We start from the raw sequence: 20,551 nt of genomic DNA, 5'->3' as shown, positions 1-20,551 counted from the left end.
TTTTGTTATTTTATATTTTATTTATTTTGTTCTACAGTCTTAAAATTTTTTTTTCTTTACATTTATTTATTTTTGAGAAAGAGAGAGAGAGAGCATGAGCGGGGGAGAGGCAGAGAGAGAGGGAAACACAGAATCCCAAGCAGGCTCCAGGCTCCGAGAGCTGTCAACACAGAACCCGACGAGGGGCTCCAATTCAGGAACCATGAGATCATGACCTGAGCCAAAGTCGGACGCTCAACAGACTAAGCCACCCAGGCACCCCTCGTACTTCATTTTTTTTAAAGATGTTATTTTGGGGTTCCTGGGTGGCTCAGTTAAGCATCAGACTTTTGATTTTGGCTCAGGTCATGATCCCAGGGTTGTGGGACTGACCTTGTGTTGGTCTCTGCATGGAGAGTGGACCCTGCTTGAGATTCTCTCCCTGCCCCCTCCTCAGCTTGTGTTCTCCCTCTCTCTCTCTCCCTCTCTCTCAGAAAGAAAGGAAAAAAGAGAGAGAGAAAGAAGAAAGAAAGAAAGAGAGAGAGAGAGAGAGAGAGAGAGAGAGAGAGAGAGAGAAAGACACAGAAGGGTGAAAGTAAATAGAAAATACTAACCCAAAGAAAGCTGGTGGGTCTCTATAAATAACAAACAAAAGGGGCGCCTGGGTGGCTCAGTCGGTTAAGCGTCCGACTCTTGATTTTTGCTCAGGTCATGATCTTGCACTGAGACGCGAAGCCTGGTTTGGATTCTTTCTCTCTCTCTGCCCCTCCCCTGCTTGCTTTCTGTCTCAAAATGAATAAATAAACTTAAAATAAATTTAAAAAATAAAAAAGATGTTATTTTTGAATGATCTCTACAGACCACATGGGGCTTGAACCTAGGAACCCAAGATCAATAGTTGCATGGTCCATCCACAGCCAGCCAGCTGCCCCCCTCCCCACCCATACTTAATTTTATTTAGTTTATTTAAATTCATTTAAAATTTTTAATGTTTGTTTTGAGTGAGAGACAGAGTGCAAGCGGGGGAGGGGCAGAGAGAGAGGGAGTCACAGAATCTGAAACAGGCTCCAGGCTCTGAGCTGCCAGCGCAGAGCCCGACGTGGGGCTCGAACTCAAAAACCACAAGATCATGACCTGAGCCAAAGTTGGACACTGAACCGAATGAGCCACCCAGGCACCCCTAATTTATTTAAATTTTTAAAAATGCTTATTTATCTGAAGCAGGCTCCAGGCTCCGAGCTGTCAGCAGAGCTGACCTGGGGCTCGAACCCACGAGTCGTGAGATCATGACCTAAGCTGAAGTCGGATATGTGACTGAGCCACGGAGGCGTCCCCTGCCCATACTTAAAGATGAGTGTCTGAGCCTTGTGTATTTGAGGGACGCACTCTGTCAGAAGGATGTGCCTGGCAGGTGCTGTGGTGGCTCCGTGTGTGGACCACGAACCCATGGGAAAGGAGGCCGTGTGGTTCGGGTGTGCACACTGCCCTGTGGCTGCTGAATAAACGTTGGCGGAGTGAAGTACCATCAGGTGACAGTGTCTCTGGGTCACTCAAACCCATACTTGGCCCTTCCTATGTCAGAATCGGGGTGTGGGCACCTCGGGGGTCGGCCGTGCCTGGGCCCCCTTCTTGGGGTGACTGCCTGCCTCCCAGCACATGGGCATGTTCTCAGGGCCCAGCTGCTCGCGGCACAGTGGACCGGGCCTTGGGAGGGGAGAGGCCCATCTGTGGACAGAGGGGTCCTGGGGAAGCCTGAGTGCTCGTGGGGGGGGGGGCGGTCTTGTACCTGGTCCCCTAAGTGGGAAGACCGACGCCCTCTGTCCGGGGTCCCTTCCCCCCATGTCCCTGATCCTCCCTCCTGGGCCCCCGAACCCCTCCCCCAACCCTCCCATGCAGGCCCCCCTGAGTGCCAGCCACCTCCTCATCATGCTTGTAAGCACGCAGTTGGGCGTCAGGACCCTGTGGCTCTGGGCCTTGGGGTGGGGCCTCTGGGACACTGGGGTGTGGACACTGGGATGGGTGGCTGTGAGGAGGAGTGAGGGACCGGAGGTCTGACCCACCCGCACCCCTTCCTTGTGTCTCCTGCATGGGGAGGTGCTGCAGTGGTGAGAACAGAGTCGGGGGTTGGAAGAGGGTGGCCCTGGTGTGGGTCCCAGGCAGACAGCCAGGCTGCGGGGCCTCAGGGAAGAGTGGGCACACACCAGGGGCAGGCAGACCGGGCGGGACCTTGAGGGCTGGGGGTGGCCCACGCAGCACACTCCCCTGCCCACTGTGGTCTTTTCGGGGTCCCCGTACGAGCGAATCCCCGGGGTTGGCCAGTCTCCTGGTTTCAGGATGGGCTGGGCTGCCCTGTCCACACCTTGTCCTGTCTACACTGCCCCATCATCCACACTGCCCCGTCCCCTTGTTTCTCCTTGACCTGTGTGTGCCCTTGGAGGCCTCAGGGTCGATGGGAGACAGTCCTTGTTGCCGGGACACTGCGGTGGGGAACAGGGAGGTCTGGCAGCCCTGAGTTTATGGGGACCAGCACCCGGAAAGCCCCAAGTGGCTCCTCCCACACCCGCCACACTGGCAGGACCGTGTGCCTGGCGGCCGGCCCTTGGAAGACTCAGAAAGGCTGGTTTACAGACACAATAGCAGAGCTTTTAATATCCTGTAGCTGGAACAGCGTGGAAGGGAACCCGTGCTCAGGTCACAAGCACATCCCCGCGGAGTCACCCTGAGACCTGACCTTTGACTTCTGGCCGCAAGGGGGCGGCCACCAGCCTTTCGGGCCCAGCAGGGAGCAAGGCACCTGATGGGGCGGGCAGGACGCCCCAAGGCCGTGCTGAGGCCACACAGCCTCCCTTCCCTCACTGGCTGGCTGACTCCAGGAAGAGCTTCCGGAACTTGCTGTAGGCAGAGCTGCTGATGACGACCCTGACAGTGGCCGCCCCTGCATCAGAGATCACGTCCACGTCCTGCACTGTCGCCTCCTGGTGCAGCCAGCTGAGGAAGTGAGCAAGGGACACGTCTGTGAGGCGGGCAAGGACCCCAAAGGGCTATGTTCCCAGGAACTGGTCCCAGGCAGAGCGCCGTCCCACAGAACGCTACCCCTGAAGCCCCGTCCCCTGTCCCCGAAGAGTCCTGTCCCCGCAGAGCCCTGTCCCCCAACCGCACACCGCCTTGCTGTCACTGGTGGGGGACTTACTGCAACGAACCACCCCCCTGCATGCCTGTCAGCTCAAGGAGGCCGCTTGCCCCGCAGGCCAAGTCATTAACCCAGATTTGCTGCAGGCGCGTCAGACACCCGGCACCTGCCCCGTGCTCTGCCCGGCCCTTCCTACACCTGCTTGGCCAGCCCCACGCACCTCAGCTGTGCCCCCGCCAGCCGGACTCGGAGCGTGAGGACCTGTCTCCCTGTGGCTCTCAGGACAGCGTCCTCCAGCCGGGCTCTCAGCTCCGGGAGCCCGTGTCCCAGGAGGGCGGACATGGCCACGGCCTGGGATCCTGCCGGGCTGTACCTGCGTCGGGGCGGCGGGTAGACCCCACTCAGCCCGGGGAACACCAGCGGGGGTCCCCAAGAACCCCCCCCCCCGCCCACGGGGCCTAAACTGTGACTGTGTCAGACGGTCCCAGGAGAGGGCGCGACCCCACTGGACAGGGACACAGGGACGGAGAAAACCATAAGGCTGCGGTGACACGGGGGGGGGGGGGGGGCTGTGGGGGTGAGGGGGTTCAGAACATGCGACCCCAGAACACGGCTGCGGTGACACAGGGGGCCTGTGGGGGTGAGGGGTTCGGAACACGCCGCCCCTCCGATGGCATCGCGATTGTCTTGAGTTCAGGCACCTGAGGGAAGGCAGCCGGACAAAGGCGCTGGGACCGCCCCTTTCCCTCCCGGGACCAGCAGGGGGCGCTCGGTGGAAAGCCGTCGGGGCGGGGCGGGGGGTGGGGGGCGGTGAGAGGCGGGGTCGGTGAGAGGCGGGGTCGGTGAGGGGCGGCGGACGCCACAGGTCACCGGGCCGCGTCACCAGTACCTGCGGGAATGAGGTCCGGGGGGAGGGGGGCAGGCTGGGGTCCACTCACCCGGGCACCAGGTCGACCTTGTTATGAATTTCCAGCACGGAGTCCAGCAGCGAGGCGGGCAGGCGCAGGCCCCGCAGGGCGGCCGGGACGCTGGCTTTCTGCAGCTCCGTCTCGGGGCGGCTCACGTCTCTCACGTGCACGACCAGATCCTGGGGAGCAGACGGGCCCCGTGCTGGGGACGGGGTTCCGGGGGTCACACAGGAGGATCCGCGCCGGCCGGGGGCTCTCACGAGCACCGCACGGTGGGGTGGGAGTGGGAGCCTGCCCGGCCCCCTCGCTGTCCCCTGCCCTGGTCGCGGTGGAAGGGGGCGGGGGCTCCCTGAGACCAGAGCTGGCCCGGGGCCCACGCAGTGTCCTTTGATCAGGGGTCCAGCTGTGGCCAGGCCACCGCCCTCCATGTGATTGGGGGCCCTGGGCGGCTCCCGCACGAAGACAGCAGGCACCTACGTGCGGGCTCAGGTAGGCCCCCGACCCCCCACCGGGTGCCTTGTTCATCATCCGCGGAAGCCTGAGTCTGCGTTACTCCAAATTTTAAAGGACGCCTCTTCCTACGTTTAAGTATCTTTACAGGTAGGTGACCGATGCACAATTGGGAAAACGCGGGCATCTGACTGGTGCAGCCGTTTTGGCTGGGGTCATGACCTCACGGTTGGTGGGTTCAAGCCCCACCTCGGGCTCGGGGCCGACAGCGTGGAGCCCGCTTGGGATCCTCTCTCTCCCAAGATAAATGAAAAAGAATTTGGAAAATGCAGCAAGAAGAAAGAGCTGCCTGTAATTCTGCCCCTGGGAACAGGCACCACCCACATTCCAGAATGTTCACTTCCAGGTTTTAGATGCGCTTAAAATTAAAAAAAAATGTTTTACTTCAGAAATGTTCTAGATTTTCTGGAAATATGGCAGAGTGGACACGTGGCCCTCACCTTGCTGCCACAGCCAACATTAGTCATGGCGTGTGCCACAAGCCGGGGGTGACCCCGGGGTGCACTTGTGACGACATTCCAGGCTCTGTCCCGAGTCACTGGCCTCTCCCTTTCCATTCTGGACACCACCCAGGACACTTGTCACATTGCCAGTCACCTGTCCCTAAGGACAGGGCCCCTCTGAGCCCTGACCACGTTGAGCACCGTGCAGGCATTTTGTGGGACGCCCTGTAGCTGAGGTCAGCCTGGTTCATTCTCCTGTTTACACCACGGTTCGGGGTTTGGGGGCAAGACCACAGAGAGCGTGCCCTGAGGCCCCGCGGCCACAGCTGTGCACACAGGTGACCTGAGGGCTGAGGGGCAGGCGCCTGGTCGCCCTGGACAGCGGTTCCACCTCCTTCTGTGAATTAGTCTTCAAAGGGGTCACCGGACAGGGCTCAGTCTCAGGGTGGCTTAGGCGCCACCTTCCTGAGGGGGTGTGTGTCCAGAGACCCGGCCCCCGGGTTGTGTCGTGTGTGAGGGGACCTGGCCCCCATGTTGTGTCGTGTGAGGGGACCCAGCCCCCACGTTGTGTTGTGTGTGAGGGCACCCAGTCCCAAGGTTGTGTCACATGTGAGGGGATCTGGCCCCCAAGTTGTGTCATGCTTGAGGGACTTCGCCCCCATGTTGTATTGTGCATGAGGGAATCCTGTCCCCCAAGTTGTGTCATGTATGAAGGGACCTGCTACCCAGGGTTATGTCGCGTGTGAAGGTCCCAGATCCCTATGTTGTGTCACATGTGAGGGGACCCGGTCCCCAAGGCTGTGTCGTGTGAAGGGACCAGGCCCCAGGTTACACAGGTGTTTTAGGTAATTTAGCCTCTGGGATCATCCCACACTCACTGAATGAGCCACATCTTCCAGGGTGGCAGAGAAGGACTCGATCAGGCTGTGGGGCAGCTGGGAGAGGAAGCTGATGGTGTCCATGTAGATGACGGCCACGCGGGAGGGCAGCCACCCCACGTGGGCTGTGACGTCCAGTGTCGCAAACAGCCGATCCTGGGGCCGGATGGCGTCGTCACCCGTCAGGGCCTTGATCAGCGTGGTTTTTCCTGGAAGGTGGGTCACAGTGGACGCACTGTGTGAGGCCCCCTCACACGTGTCCCACCTCGGTAGCAGTCGAACCCACGTGCATCTGGCCGAGGGGCGGCCATGCATTGTAAGGTCTCTGAGCTCCTAGTCTCCGCCCTGTGTGGTCAAAGAACCTGCTGTTCTCTGTCACGCTTGAGGCCCAGAGGGCCAGGGCCCAGGGTACGAGTGCCTGTATGCAGGACAGCGGTGGTGCGGACAGGGTGGTGATGGCTGAGGGGGTGAGGGCACCCGTGCACATGAGGATAGTATAGACACAGCGGTCACATTTGTACACGTGTGGGTGACATGTGATTGGCGTCCACATAGACGAGGCAGGTTCTCTCCGCATGTCTGAGATGCAGTAGGTATCTGCATGGCAAAAAGGTGATGGTGTAGACAGGGGCCGTGGTGCCTATGGGGCATGTGTGTTGTCTGTGAGGTGGGCTGGGTGTCTGTGTAGACAGAGTGCTGGTGGTAGAATTGAGGTATGTGTATAAGGTGCACCAGACATCTGTGTAGACGGAGTGATGATGGAGTGGGGTGGGTACACTGTGTGTGAGGTAGGCTGGGCGTCTGTGTAGACAGAGTGATGATGGAGTGGGGCAGGTACACTATGTGTGAGGTAGGCTGGGCCTCTGTGTAGACGGGGGTGTTGGTGGAGTTGGGGTATGTGTATAACATGGATTGGGCGTCTGTGTAGATGGAGTGATGATGGAGTGGGGCAGGTACACTGTGAGGTAGGCTGGGCATCTGTGTAGACGGGGGTGTTGGCGGAGTTGGAGTTGTATAAGTTGGACTGGACATCTGTGTAGACGGGGTGGTGGTGAAATCGGTGTGTGTGTGGGGGGGGGGGTAGATGGGGGTGACAGCGTTAATGGAGTGTGGCGGTGTAGACAGGCAGGAGCTGTATGTGTCTGCAATGGCCCCAGAGGATGTCCCCTTCACTCAGCCTTCCTGCAAGAATGCGCCCGTGTGTGTGCCTGACACCTGTGTTCAGGGCCACGCCAGCACCACGCCAGCTCATGGACATTACTGGTGGCCACTGGCTTCAACCCGCCCCACAGGTGAATGAGGAGATGACCCGGTAGGGCGGCCCCACCTGGACACACAGGTGCCCTCACCACACAGGTCCCAGGGCACAGACTCCTCTGTGCTGGTGAGCCACGGGCCGTGGGCATAACCTAGTAGTACTGAGTTCGGTAGCCTCGGCGGAGCTCCAGAAGCTCGGTGCTGACGCCGCCGTGCGGGCGCACTCGCCGTTTCCCACAGGGTGAGAGCCTGTATCTACCCAAGCGGGATTCTCTGCAGCTGCGGTGCCCCCGCACTTTCTGTTCCAGGTTTTGTGGGAAGTTCCCTCCCTCCTTGAGGACAGGGAGCCGGTGGCGTGAGGCTGGTGGGGACCTCATGCTGGCAGGGGAGTGGACCTCGTGCAGCCCGGCACCCGCTGGCGGACCGGACCCCGACAGTGAGGAAGTCGCACCTGCCGTTGTCTCCCTTTACCGAGCACAGCTGTGAGCTCAGGGCTTCGGGATGAAGGAGACCCGAGGTTCCATGTCCTGCAGACGATCACGCTGAGCGCACACATTAAGCTAAACCACGAGCCCTGTGGTGAGGTCCTACTGCGCACAGTCTGAACCACTTTTATCCTTCTACGGGCCTGCCCACCATGAATGGTCTTAACACCGTCACCCTTCTGTCTCTCTCTCAGTCTCAACACACCTGTAAGAGAAGGGAGTGCAGTCCGCTGTCCAGCACTCGATGACCACGCTAGTGACCTGATGGGGCACCCGCCGTGGGCCCTGCAAATGCCCCGGGGACATGAGCCATGCTTTCCACCTGTTCTCATCATCCATCGGCCCTCTGAATCCCAGGGCCTTGTTGCATTTGTGAGCGGTTTCTCCCCAAATGCACTAGCAGGGTGGTGGGGGGACGGTGGACCCCCCAGAAGCCCACAGAACTTCTCTCACCGCAGTTTGTGTATCCCACCATGGAGACCACAGGAAACTCCCACCATCTGCACTGCCTTCCCAGGAGATGCCTTTTGTCCCGAAGTCTGTCCAGGGCCTTCAAATCTTCAGCTCCTTGTCCTTCAGCAGGCGCCGTTGCACCTGCACGAGCCATTCTCCTACAGACACCCAACACGGCGAGTCGCTGAGCACACTCACAAAGACGTGAGAGCACAGTGAGCCACGCGGGTCCCTGTGTGCGTTGCGGACAGGCATTCGGCCGCTGGGACCCGCCCGCCGCCCCGCCGGTCTGCTCTTCTATACTGCCCCAGCACCTTCCTGTCTGACCGACGGCTTCACCCAGCGGAGGGTGGCCTCGCCTCCGGACTGCTGCCCTCTGAGGTCACCTGGGCTCCCCTTTATCGGGGAGTAAGGGAGAGCCTCAGAAGGACAGCCCCCATGATATCCAGAGCCACCTGAGCGGTGCCCCAAAGACACATCTACATCCTGACCCCTGGGACCTGTGAACGGGAACTCATTTCGGAATATGGTCTGGGCACATATAACTGGTGAGGCATCTGAGGGGTCATCCTGGATCAGTGTGGCCCTAAATCCAAAGACAAATGTCTGCATAACAGAAGAGAAGACAGAGGAGAAGCCGTGTGAAGATGTGAAGACCCATGTGGGAGGGACGCAGCCACGAGCCCAAGGACGCCTGGAGCCCCAGAAGCTGCAAGAGGCAGGAAGGACCCTCCCCTGGAGCCTCTGGAGGGAGCACAGCCCTGCCCACTTGGATCTCAGTGGCCCTGCCCACCCCCCCTGACCCAATCTCAGCGGCCCTGCCCCCACCCCACCCCCCAGATCTTAGACTTCTGGTCTCCAGAGCTGACAGAGTAGATTCCTGAGGTTTTAAGCCTCTGGCTTGTGGTCCTTCATCGCAGCCACCCCAGCAGACCACGTAGATATTCTAGTTTGTGTGAATGGGACCATGCACGAGGTCACATGCAGCCCCACTGGGATCTTTCAGCGCTGCTGTCCCCTTCCTAAGGGTGGCTGCCGTGACATACCCCCTTCTGAGCACGCGGTGACAAGACCTCACGTTACCTGACCCCATGATGTAGCGTGAGCCTCCTCCCCGTCCATCCAGGCGGGTGGTGCTGCTCAGGTGGGACCTGCCGTGGAAAGGGGGCGTCTCAGTAGACAGGGTGAGACGTCCGTGCCCATCTAGGGGGAGCGTACCAGGTGACAGCACACAGACGCGAGGGTGAGATGACAACTCTGGGTGGAGAGAGTGAGGCAGGGGGTCTTTCCTCCTGCCTGGATCTTCACCGTCACGGAAGGGGGGGCCCCACAGCGGGGTGACCTGTCCGGGTAGGCTCGCTGCTTGGACAGGAGCCTGACAGGCCTCGTCTGGGAGGGCACGCCAGCCCTGCCTTCCGTCTTCACCACACCCCAGGCAACGGGTCGGACACGCGACTACGCGAGCCGCGAGAGCTGGGGTGTGCCCCGAACCTGAGAAGGGGGAGCTCAGCCAGCGCCACCTGCAGCCGGGCCTCCTTCGTCCGGGCGTTGCAGCGGAAAATGAAAAGAACAACGGTGAATCGGTCAAACACCTGCACGCCCCAGGCGGCCTCCAGTTCTTTCTGGAAACGGAGGGAGGGAGTGAGGGCATCTGCAGCGGTGTCTCGGGTGAAGGGGGCCGCCGAGATGGCGTCGGCGATCCATCCTGGGGCCTCCTCCGTCCGACCCGACTCCCTCCGCCCTCAGCCCGGAGCGTGGGAAGCGCCCCGAGACTCCCGCGTACCTTGGTGGGCGGGGCCATCCTCTCCACATTCAGAAAGACCGCGGTGATTTCTGGCAACGCTCTGATTTTCTCTGAGGAAAAGAGAAGGTTCGGTCGGACGTCAGGGCTCCATGGGGTCTGTCGTGGGGCCGACCCTGGGCTCAGGCTGGCTGTGGTCACCGGGTACCCCTCGACTCCCTGAGTGTGTATTTGGGAAGTCGGGTGTGTGAGGCAGGGGAGGGGAGGACCGGGGTCCTTCGGGGGTCGTGGGTCTTGCACACGCAGGTGACACGACCCCACGGGGTCTGAATGGCTCCATGACCTGTGGTGACAGAGCCAGGCGGTGAGCACCTCCTCAGCGTATCCGCAGGGCTCGCCGCTCTGAAGTGTGACACCCCCGGGGGTCCCTGGAAGGCAGGGTTCACACACAGCACCCTGTCTGCAGGGAGGGCCGGGCTGGGGTCCCGGGGCCGGTTTCCACCGGACTCTAAATTGCCCTGACGGCCCCATCGGGCACAGTTCAGGTTGCGATCGGGGCACGGAGGCGTTTTTGACGTCTGATCCAAGTTCCCGTGAGGACGCCTCTACTCGGCCCAGACAGCGAGCCCCACCGTTCCTGCTTCAGGAGGAAGAGAGCCAAGGAGCAGGGCCCACCTGTCAGGTGCCGCAAGGTCCCTCTGCCGAACGCGACCTTCCCGTCGGGTGTTCTGGCGGGCACCACCATCCTTTCCACCACTGACCAGCGGTCCAGCGTGTGGACCAGAGATTCCGCCTCCGCCACCTGCCGGTCAGCTTCGGGGAGACACAGGGCCAGGGTGAGGGACACACCCCTGCGAGGTCAGCCCCGGGGCCCCGTGCTCCCCAGCTCGGATGGCTGCCCGCACGGCGGCACAGAGGTCCGGACGCAGCACCCAGGTAGGCACCTGGTCCGAAACACAGCTGTGTGCCTCCAGGCCCAGACCGTTGCAGCCTCCACTCATGCTGGACGCCGGGGGCTGGGCAGATAACGGGACGTGTGCTCGGTGAGGCCCCCGCGGTCTGTCGTGACCCAGTGCACAGCGGGTCTTGTGACGGAGCCCAGGAACTGGCTACATTCATTGCCTGCAGGGTGGGCTGTGAGCCCCCGCATAGGCAGGGAGTGGGGCGCTGGTGCCGGTGGGTCCTGGGGCTTGGAGTCCTGACTGCTGCCGACAGGGCTGAGGGGGGCTCAGGGCTCTGTGACACGGAGGCCAGCGTTCTGGGTAACACCCCTGTGAAACTTGTACTAAGCACCCTCTGTGCCCCAGTGCGGTCCGCCCTCTCCCGGCGGGCCGCCTTGGAGCACAGTGTCCTCAGGTTCTCCTGAGGGACCTCGCTGGTCCTCCTCACTTCCGCCCCTCTGGGTGGGGTCCCCTGACTTCTCTCCTTAACCGTCACACATGGGGCATCAGCAACCCACAGACGCAGTCTTTCCTGACCTCCGTGGGGGGCCACATCCCCACTCAACCGTGGATCACCGTGCAGCTTCCCACAACCCCCCTGGCGGTCCTGCTCCTGTGGCCACTCCCACAGCCACCGGCCTGGGGGTCTGGTCGAAGTGCCACGTGGGACCCCCAACGCTAATGCTCGGGGATCCACCAGGTGGGGATGAAACCTCAGGACACTTGTGTATTCACAGTTCACATGCACGGGCTCACTCACAACTGGTCCCTGCTCGCAGGACTACGGAGGCTTCCCCCACCCCTCACCTCCCCACCCCTGCACCACAACTCCCTACCCCTGCACCACAGCTCCCCTCCCCTGCCTCACACCTCGGCACCACACCACTGAAGACCAGTTGACACCACTTCCTTGTACCCCATCTATCACATCCGGCCATTAGGAGAAAATTACAGGGTATACTGACAGGTGACAAACGTGATGTAAAGACACAGAGCAGCGTCAGAGCCAGTGGAATATGGCAGGAATGCTGGAATTATCGGACCAGGAACTTACAACAACTATGAGTCATATGCTAAGGGCTCTGACAGATAAAGGAGCCGGCACGCAAGGACAGATGGGCAACGTAAGCAGACAGATGGAAATTTGAAGAAAGAGCCAAACAGAAATGCTGGCTGTCACAAACACTCCAACGGAAAGGAAGAATCCGCTGATGGGCTTATGAGTGGGCCGGGCAAAGCCAAGGAATGAATCTCTAAGCTTGAAGACAGGACTAGAGTCGTGATGAAGACATTCCGACTGTGAGCGACGTAGAGAAACTGAGAAGTCAAGCCACAGACTAGAAGAAAATATTTGTAAAAAACATCTGAGAAAGGGCTATTATCCAGAAGAACTCTTAAAACTTAGCAATAAAAGAAGAACTTGAGGGGCGCCTGAGGGCTCAGTCGGTCGAGCGTCCGACCTTGGCTCAGGTCATGATCTCGTGGTTCGTGAGTTCGAGCCCCACGTCGGGCTCTGTGCTGACAGCTCAGAGCCCGGAGCTTGCTTCGGATTCTGTGTCTCTCTCTCCTTCTGCCCTTGCCCTGCTGGCACTCTGTCTCTGTCTCTCAAAAAGTGAATAAACATTAAAAACTGTATTTTAAGGGGCCCCTGGGTGGCTCAGTGGGTCGAGTGTCCAACTTCGGCTCAGGGCATGATCTCGCAGCTCATGAGTTCGAGTCCCGCATCAGGCTCTGTGCTGAGAGCTCAGAGCCTGGAGCCTGCTTTGGATTCTGTGTCTCTCTCTCTCTGCCCCTTCCCTGCTCATGCTCTGTCTCTCAAAGATGAATAAACTTTAAAAAAAAAATTAAAAAAAAAAACTTGATCAAAAGCTGGGTCAAACAGGATGCCTCAGTGGCTCGGTCGGTTGAGGGTCTGACTTTGGCTCAGGTCACAATCTTATGGTTTGTGAGATCGAGCTCTGCACGGGGCTGTCAGTGGGAGTTGGCTTGGGACCCTCTGCCCCCTCTCTCTTCACCTCTCCCACTCCCGCTCTCTGAGAAATAAACTTTAAAAAAATTTATAATAAAAATATAAAAAAACTAAAGCTGGGCTGAAGACCTAACACACACTTGACCACAGAAGCTGGGGAGAGACTCTCTACACCATATGTGGTCGGGGAAATGAACGCACGTTACCTCGAGAGCCACGCACACCTGTGAGGCTGGCCCAGACGCAGAACGCGGACAACACCTGACACTGGTGACACGGGTGCAGCAAGAACCCTCCTTTGTCACTGATGGGAACCCAAAGTGGTGCAGCCGCTGGCAAAGCAGTTTGGTGCTTTCTTATAAAACCAAATGTGCTCTTACCAGAGGGTCCAGCAGAATGCTCCCTGGTATTTACCCAAGTGAACAGAAACTTAGGTCCACACAAAGCTGCACGTGGATGTTTACAGCAGCTTGGAAGCAACCTTGATGTCCCTCAGCAGGTGGATGAATAAATACACTGGGGGCCATCCAGACAATAGGGTCTTAGCACCACCAGAAACAAATGAGCTGTATGGCCACAGAAACTCACACAGGAGCCTTAGATGCATGTGATTGAGCGACAGGAGCCGGTCTGAAAAGGCTGCGTAGTGGATGGTTCTAACCCTATGATGTTCTGGAAAAGGCAGAACGAGGCACATAGTAAAAATATCTGCAGTTGCCAGGAAGGGGGTGGGGTGAAGCATGAACAGGAGGGGCAGTGAAACCCTCTGCAGAATCCTGTAATGATGGATCCGTAACATTGTACATTGTCTAGACCCACAGAGCGTGAAACACTGAGAGTGAATCGTACTGTAAACCATGGACTCTGGGTGATTCCATGTTCACGTAGGTTCCTGGATCGTAATACGTGTCCTGCTCTGATGGGGATGCTGGTAACACATGAGGCTAACCAGGTGGGACAGGAGGTATAGGGAACCCTCTGTACTGTCTTCTCAAGTTTCCTGTGCAACTAACACTACTCTAAAAGGATTTAAAAGAGAAAACAAGGAACATAGCACTGAGATGGAATGTTCTTGAACAGGAAAGTTCACAGGAACAGAGAGCAGATTTGTGGCTGTGAGGGACTAGATGGGGATGTGATGCAAAGTGGCTGGTATTAAGGGGACAGGGCCTCCTGTGGTGATATGAACCACACAGAGGGGCTGGCTGCAATGTGCTAAATGCTACTGAACTGTGCCCAGCAGAAGGCTAATTGTACGAATGACATGTTAATAAAGGTCTAAGGGGAAGAGGGGAATTAAAAGAACCCACTGTATCAGGTCACCCTCCTGCTCAATGCAGAGTACTCGTGACAACCCCAGCACTTACAGCCCACATCAGTGTGTGTTAGACACCCAGGGACTCCACTGTAAGTGCCCCCACCTCCCCAAAGCCACCCAGCCAGCCTGCCGGGGGTCACAGGCCGTGCTCCCTGGAGGACCACTCTCTGGAGACTGTCCTCACATCTCTGTGCCTGCCCCTTTCCACTGTGGGGTCTGGTCTTCCCAAGCCATTCAGGATCGCCTGCTGAGACCCTCGAACCACGTTTTCGCCCACCCGAAGCACGTGGGCCCAGGAGGTGGCTCTCTGCCGTGAGTGCATGCTGTGCCCCGAGCCTCCATCAGCACAGGCACAGCACTGGCTGTTAGCTACTGGGGGGAACGGTGGTGGTCCCAGGCAGCTGCCTTGGAGAGGGCAGGCAGACAAGGGTTTGCAGTTCCGGGTATAAAGTGCATGTACTATAACCGTCTTCTTGCGCAATCTTTAGTATTCAGTGGTTACATAAATGAAAATGCTGCACAGTAAGGTACTTAAGGATCCGTCTCACACACACACACACTCACAAACACACACAGACGGGGCACACTGGCTCTAGACTTTTGTTAGATTCTTTACAAAAGAACGGGTAGGACAACACACAATGCAGGGGAGAGGAGGGCTTAACCAGGAAGCAGGCAGAGAGGGGATAGGGCCAGGCAGCAGAGAGCTGGTGCTGCCTCCAGCAGGTTTAAGGGGGATGGGTGCTGGCATTTCAGGGCTGCGCTTAGCGCCCCGCCCCCTCAGCCCAAGCCCTCCGAGTCTCCGCCCCCCGATGCCCCGCCCCTCCCAATCTCCGCCCCCAGAGCGCCAGCCCTGAGCTCTGGCATTGGAAGCCCCGCCCATCCGAATCTCCGCCCCCAGCGCCAGCCCTGAAAGCCCCGCCCCCAGCCTCCACTCCGGAGTTCAAGCGCCTACAACCACGCCCCCCAAGCCCCGACCCCCCCCCCCACTGAGCTCCAGCCCGATTCTCCCGAGTCTCCGCCCCCTGGAAGCCCTGCCTCTGAGACCCCGGCTCCGCCCGCGGCGCAGTTCCTGCGCACCTCGGGTCCGCTGCGGCTTCCCGGGTCCCCACTTGACCTCAGGGTGAACCAGGCACACACACTGGGTCCCCACCGGCAGCAAAGGGTCCCTCCTCAGCAGCTCCTCCTCCTTTTCTTCCTCGTCCTCGGCATCTTCTGGTTCGTCCACCTCTCCCGTTCGGCTTCTCGGGCCATCAGCCGGTGGGCCCCGTCCTCCGCCCCCTCGCCCCTTGAGGCCCCCGGGCCCGAAGGTGGCGAGCGCGCGCTCAGGGCAGAACAGCAGCGGCGGCGCGGGTCTCGGAGCCCGGTGGCAAAGAACCACGCGAGACAGCCAGACCCCCGGGCAGATGGCGGCCCGCAGGGCCTACTTCCCGCGCTCACCGGAGCGCTATGGGGCGGGGCTTCGGGTGGGGCGTGTTCCCATGCGAACTCCCCATTGGCCGCCGGACTTAACGTGCTAGTCGCCGCTTGATTGACGCGAGTGGTCCTGGGCAGGCAAAATTTGGGACTACGCCGCCGCCGGGGATTAGCTTCGCTTCCGCGGATCCTGCTCGGGGTGTATGCCCGCATCGGTAGTGCCACCAGCGGGGCAGGCGCGGGCATCCGACCCTGGGCGGGCGCTTCCCCACACCCGTCCCTACCCGGCTTCTGAGCGGGACCGGTGGTTTGGTCCTGGAGGCCTGACTGCTCCCCCAGAGGTCCCACATACTGCCAGGAGGTACGAGGCTGCCCCGGCGGTGGGGGTGCCTCCAAATCCTGCCGCGGGAGTCCGAGTGAGGCCGCGGGGGTCCACATCCAGCCTTGGGGTTAGAGGAGCTCCCTCGGGGGTCCCACATCCAGCCTTGGAGATAGGAGTGCTCCCTCAGCGGTCCCACATCCTGTATTGGGGGTCTGAGTGCTGCCCCGTGGGGGGGTCTCCACATCCTGCCTTGGGGTCCGAGTGAGGCCGCGGGGGGCACACATCATGACTTGAGGCTCAAGAGTGCTCCCCCAGGGTTCCCACACCCTGCTTAGGGGTGTGAAGGCACCCCTTGGGGGGTCCGAGTGCTCCTCCAGGTTTCCCACATCTTGCCTTGGGGGTCTGAGACCTTTTCGGGGGTCCGGAATTCTACCTTGCAGGTCTAGTACTGCCCTGGGGGGATCCCACATCCTGCCTTGGAGAGTGGCTCATACATTTGTCTGGCCATGGAACCCAAAAACTAATCCGGCACCCTCCCTTATGCACTCCACTCAGCCCTTTCGGTCAACAACTGCACTGTTGTGGGTTCAGTCCCTGGAGCCTCCTGGGACCTAACCCTAAATATAACTGAAACCCTAACCATAACCCTCAACCGAAACCTAACCCTATCTCCAAACCTAACCCTATGCTTGACCTGCACCATCCCATGGGCCCTCACTTCAGCCCTCCAGGGAGATCACCAGCCTGGAGTAGCTTCGGCCCTGGGGGCATTCCTGGACCAAACCCTAACCTAGCTAAGGCTCTCTCCCCATGGGGACTTATTACCAAAGTCTGACAATACCATGCACATGGGGTCCAAGAGTGGTGCAGGATCACTTGGCACAGAACCTGGAACATCAACATGTCATCTCCAAGGCCCGGCAGAAGCTGCCCAGGAGGATTCCTGCTGCCAACCCGACCAGTGGCCCATATATTTGTGTGGCCTTGGAACGCAAAGACTAATCCTGACCGGCACCTTCCCATGTGTACTCCACTCAGCCCGTCGGGGAGACAACTGCACTGCTCTGGGTTCAGCAGCTGGAGCCTCCTGGGACCTAACCCTAACCCTAACTATAACCCTAACCATAACCCTCACCCTAAGCCTAACCCTGTCTCAAACCCTAACCCTACACTTGATCTGTACCCTCCCATATGCCCTCACTTCAGCCCTCGAGAGAGATCACGAAACTGGTGTCGCTTCGGCCCTGGTGATGTCCCTGGACCAAACCCTAACCCTAGCTAAGGCTCTCTCTCCATGGGGACCCAATTCCAAAGTCTGACGACAGCAAACACACGGGTTCCAGAATCAGTGTAGAAAAACTCGGCATGGAACGTGGAACATCATGTCATTTCCCAAGCGTGACTGCAGCTGCAGGAGAGGATTCCTGAGCCTACCCAAAGAGTGGCACATACATTTCTCTGGCTTTGGAACACAAGGACTAATCCTGACAGGAACCGTCCCTTGTGCAGTCCACTCAGCCCTTCAGGGAGACAACTGCACTGCTCTGGGTTCAGAGCCTGGAGCCTCCTTGAACCTAAACCTAACCCTAACTGTAACCCTAACCATAACCCTCACCCTAACCCTAACTCCATCCCTTACCTACACTTGACCTGCACCCTTCATGGGCCCTCACTTCAGCCCTCGAGGGAAATCACGAGACTGGAGTCACTTCATCCCTGGTGACGTCTCTGGACTGAACCCTCACTGAAGCTAAGGCTGTCTCCTGATGAGGACCCATTCCTAACTCTGAAAACACCATGCACATGGGTCCCAAGCGGTGCATATTCAATCTGAGGGAATGTGGAAAATCACCATGTCATTTCCAAAGCTCAATTGGATTTGCACGATGGGGCTCCTGACGCCCTGCTGAAGAGTGGCCCACACAAGAGGCTGGCTCTGGAAGCCAAAATCTAAGCCTGACCAGCAGCCTTAACCTATACCTAACCCTAACCCCAACCCTACACCTACCCTAACCCTACACCTACCCTAACCCTACACCTACCCTAACCCCTACCCCTATCCCTAACTTTAACTCTAACCCATTTCAAGTTTCCCCACTGGTGCCCCAGGTAGAAATAGACAATTGGGAACAAATTAATGAATGAACACAGATTGGGGTCCGTGTTTTATTTTTATTTATTTATTTTTAATGTTTTTAAATGTTTTTATTTATTTTTGAGACAGAGAGAGACAGAGCATGAGCAGAGGAGGGGCAGAGAGAGAGGGAGACACAGAATCCAAAGCAGGCTTCAGACTCTGAGCTGTCAGCACAAAACCCGACATGGTGCTCGCACTCATGGACTGTGAGATCATGACCTGAGCTTAAGTCAGACCCTTAACCGACTGAGCCACCCAGGCACCCCAAACATCTGTGTTTTAAATGAACATCTGTGTTAAATGAACACAGATGGAACATATTTGATATTGAAAGGGATTTGATATTTAAACGTATTAAGTTTGTTGGTTTAAGATAGACATGTCTTTAAAGTTATCATTAAGTAAATAAAACTTTTTTTATTTAAAAAAAATTTTAATGTTTATTTTTTGAGGGTGAGACAGAGTGTGAGCAGGCGAGGGGCAGAGAGAAAGAGGGAGGCACAGAATCCGAAGCAGGCTCCAGGCTCTGAGCTGTCAGCACAGAGCTCAACATGGGGCTCAAAACCACAAGCTGTGAGATCATAACCTGAGCCGAAGTCAGATGCTTAACTGACTGAGCCACCCAGGCGCCCCCATAAAATTTTTTTCTACCTAATGTTTTCTGAAGGTCAAATAAGGTCTTGTTATCTCTGTTACAATTTGTCAGCAAAAAAGGTGACTTATAATGATGGTTAATTTTGTCTGTCTCAAAGTTTTCATGGGTAATTTTTACGATAGCTTTCAAAATTTTTGGTAACCTAAAACGTTAAAGTTTTGCTTGCATGATAAATTGAGAATTGAGATTGAATTAATTGGATATCAGGCGAGATAAGAGGCTAATTACTAATTACTAAATGTAAGTTTGTGCTTCTGACTTGTTGCAGAGAAACAAAGGATATTTGGATATGTGAGGAAACATGCTTAATAGATTCATAAGTTTGTCATCTAAAGAAATTCTGCTGTAACGTAGAGTTCACATTTGGTTACTACTTAGTTTTCAGTGGAGACTAAGATTTCTAAGAGTTAAAATTCTGCTAAATGTAGTTAACACTGATGGAAATAAGAAAAGGAACTCTGTAGAGAAGTAGGAGATATGAAATAAAGATATACAAAACTGAAATATATTTTTGTTGAAGGTAAAAGAAAGTAATCTTGTCCTAAATGAGACTGGTTATTTTAAAAGAAATGGGTTGGGAGAAAATCTAAATGGAAAGGAAAGTCGTAGAAGGTCTATGTGGGGAAATCTTTGGAAAGGAATTTTATGTGTGGTCAGGATGCGCTAGGGTTAAAATAATTGGATTTTAGGGGCACCTGGGTGGCTCAGTCAGTTGAGCATCCGACTTCAGATCAAGTCATGATCTCACGGTTCGTGAGTTCGAGCCCTGCATCGGGCTCTGTGCTGACAGCTCAGAGCCTGGAACCTGCTTTGGATTCTGTGTCTCCCTCTATGTCCTCCCCTCCTCCCCTTCTCAAAAATAAGTAAACATTAAAAATTTTTTAAAAAATAAATGGATTGTAAATTGCACTGTGTTAAGATTCAATTCCTCCTCCTTTGATCCAAAGGCTTGGAAAATAATAGCAATACCCTTGGTGTTGGCCTCCAAATTCTCCACATTTGTGTTGTTTCTGTTTAGCAGAGAATGGATGCCTCTGCCATATGAGGAATGGATGATATATAAAGGGCTTTTACTGAGATATATGGGAGCCATCTTACTAAACTTAGCCCATTGTATGCCGAAATTGATATCCACATGGCTGGAACATATGTGTGTGGGCATTGCTAAAAAGGCAGGGAAATAGACCTTGACTTTGGCCCTTTAATCCCCTCCCTCAATGGTGGGTGATCAATATGTAAGTTCCTGTTGGGCAAAAATAAAATTAGTGCATTCTATGACAACCAGGGAAGTCTCGCTTGGTCACAGTCCATACCCCCAAGGTCCTGCAGGCAGGAAACGGAGGGGTAGGAGAAATTGGGGAAGAAAAGGTCAGCTCTCAGGGGTAAGGTCAAGCCTGGGTAAGAGTGGCTACTCCCAGCACCTCACAAGACTGACAGGGCTTTTGGTTGCCAGTCACATAGCCAGCCAAAACACGGGGTCAGAAGATCAGGTTTCTCCTGGCCAGCTATAGGAAATTGAGATAAGGGATGCCTTTCTTCCTTTTTCTTATAGATGGATAATTCCCCAACCAAGGCCATTATTCCTTTGGAATGCATTATGATTCATTTCCTATTGCACAAAGCCTTGGCCCCAATACAAATTGGAGGAGAAAACATGGCTTCAGAAGGAAAATATCAATGATAATACTATCCTACAATTGAACTTGTTTTGCAAATGTAAAGAAAAATGGGGAGAATCTCCCTATGTTCATTGTTTTGGGGCCTTAAATCAAAATATATGTAAGCAATGTAAGGTGGATCCTGATTTAATGGCAAACCTTTCTAAAGCCCAGCAATCAAGAGGGGAAACAATTAAGGGCCCCTTACCTGTATCCAAAGCAGACCTAGAGAAGGAGGACGGAAAGTCTTCCACCTCAACCTCCTCCTCCTTGGGTCCTCAATCTATATAAAAAAATTCAACTCTGCTCCCTGCTACCCACCTTATCCAGGCATGTTTCCCTTACAAGAAG

The 20,551-nt window shown here is 56.5% G+C and overlaps 1 protein-coding gene across 1 annotated transcript; it reads right to left on the bottom strand.

The window, feature by feature from the left end:
• Positions 1–2,342: 2,342 nt before the first annotated feature.
• On the bottom strand, positions 2,343–15,994 carry LOC106982062 (putative GTP-binding protein 6). The gene is given in 12 exon segments (XM_027053177.2): positions 2,343–2,967; positions 3,330–3,482; positions 4,048–4,196; positions 5,849–6,057; positions 8,044–8,145; positions 8,148–8,201; positions 9,127–9,194; positions 9,535–9,665; positions 9,827–9,897; positions 10,460–10,597; positions 15,093–15,435; positions 15,530–15,994. Coding segments are annotated over 12 exon segments (2,019 nt in total). The 3' UTR covers positions 2,343–2,831.
• Positions 15,995–20,551: the final 4,557 nt, after the last annotated feature.

Source organism: Acinonyx jubatus, chromosome X (assembly GCF_027475565.1).
Source record: "Acinonyx jubatus isolate Ajub_Pintada_27869175 chromosome X, VMU_Ajub_asm_v1.0, whole genome shotgun sequence".
Taxonomy (NCBI): domain Eukaryota; kingdom Metazoa; phylum Chordata; class Mammalia; order Carnivora; family Felidae; genus Acinonyx; species Acinonyx jubatus.
This window is presented reverse-complemented; position numbering and strand designations above follow the sequence as displayed.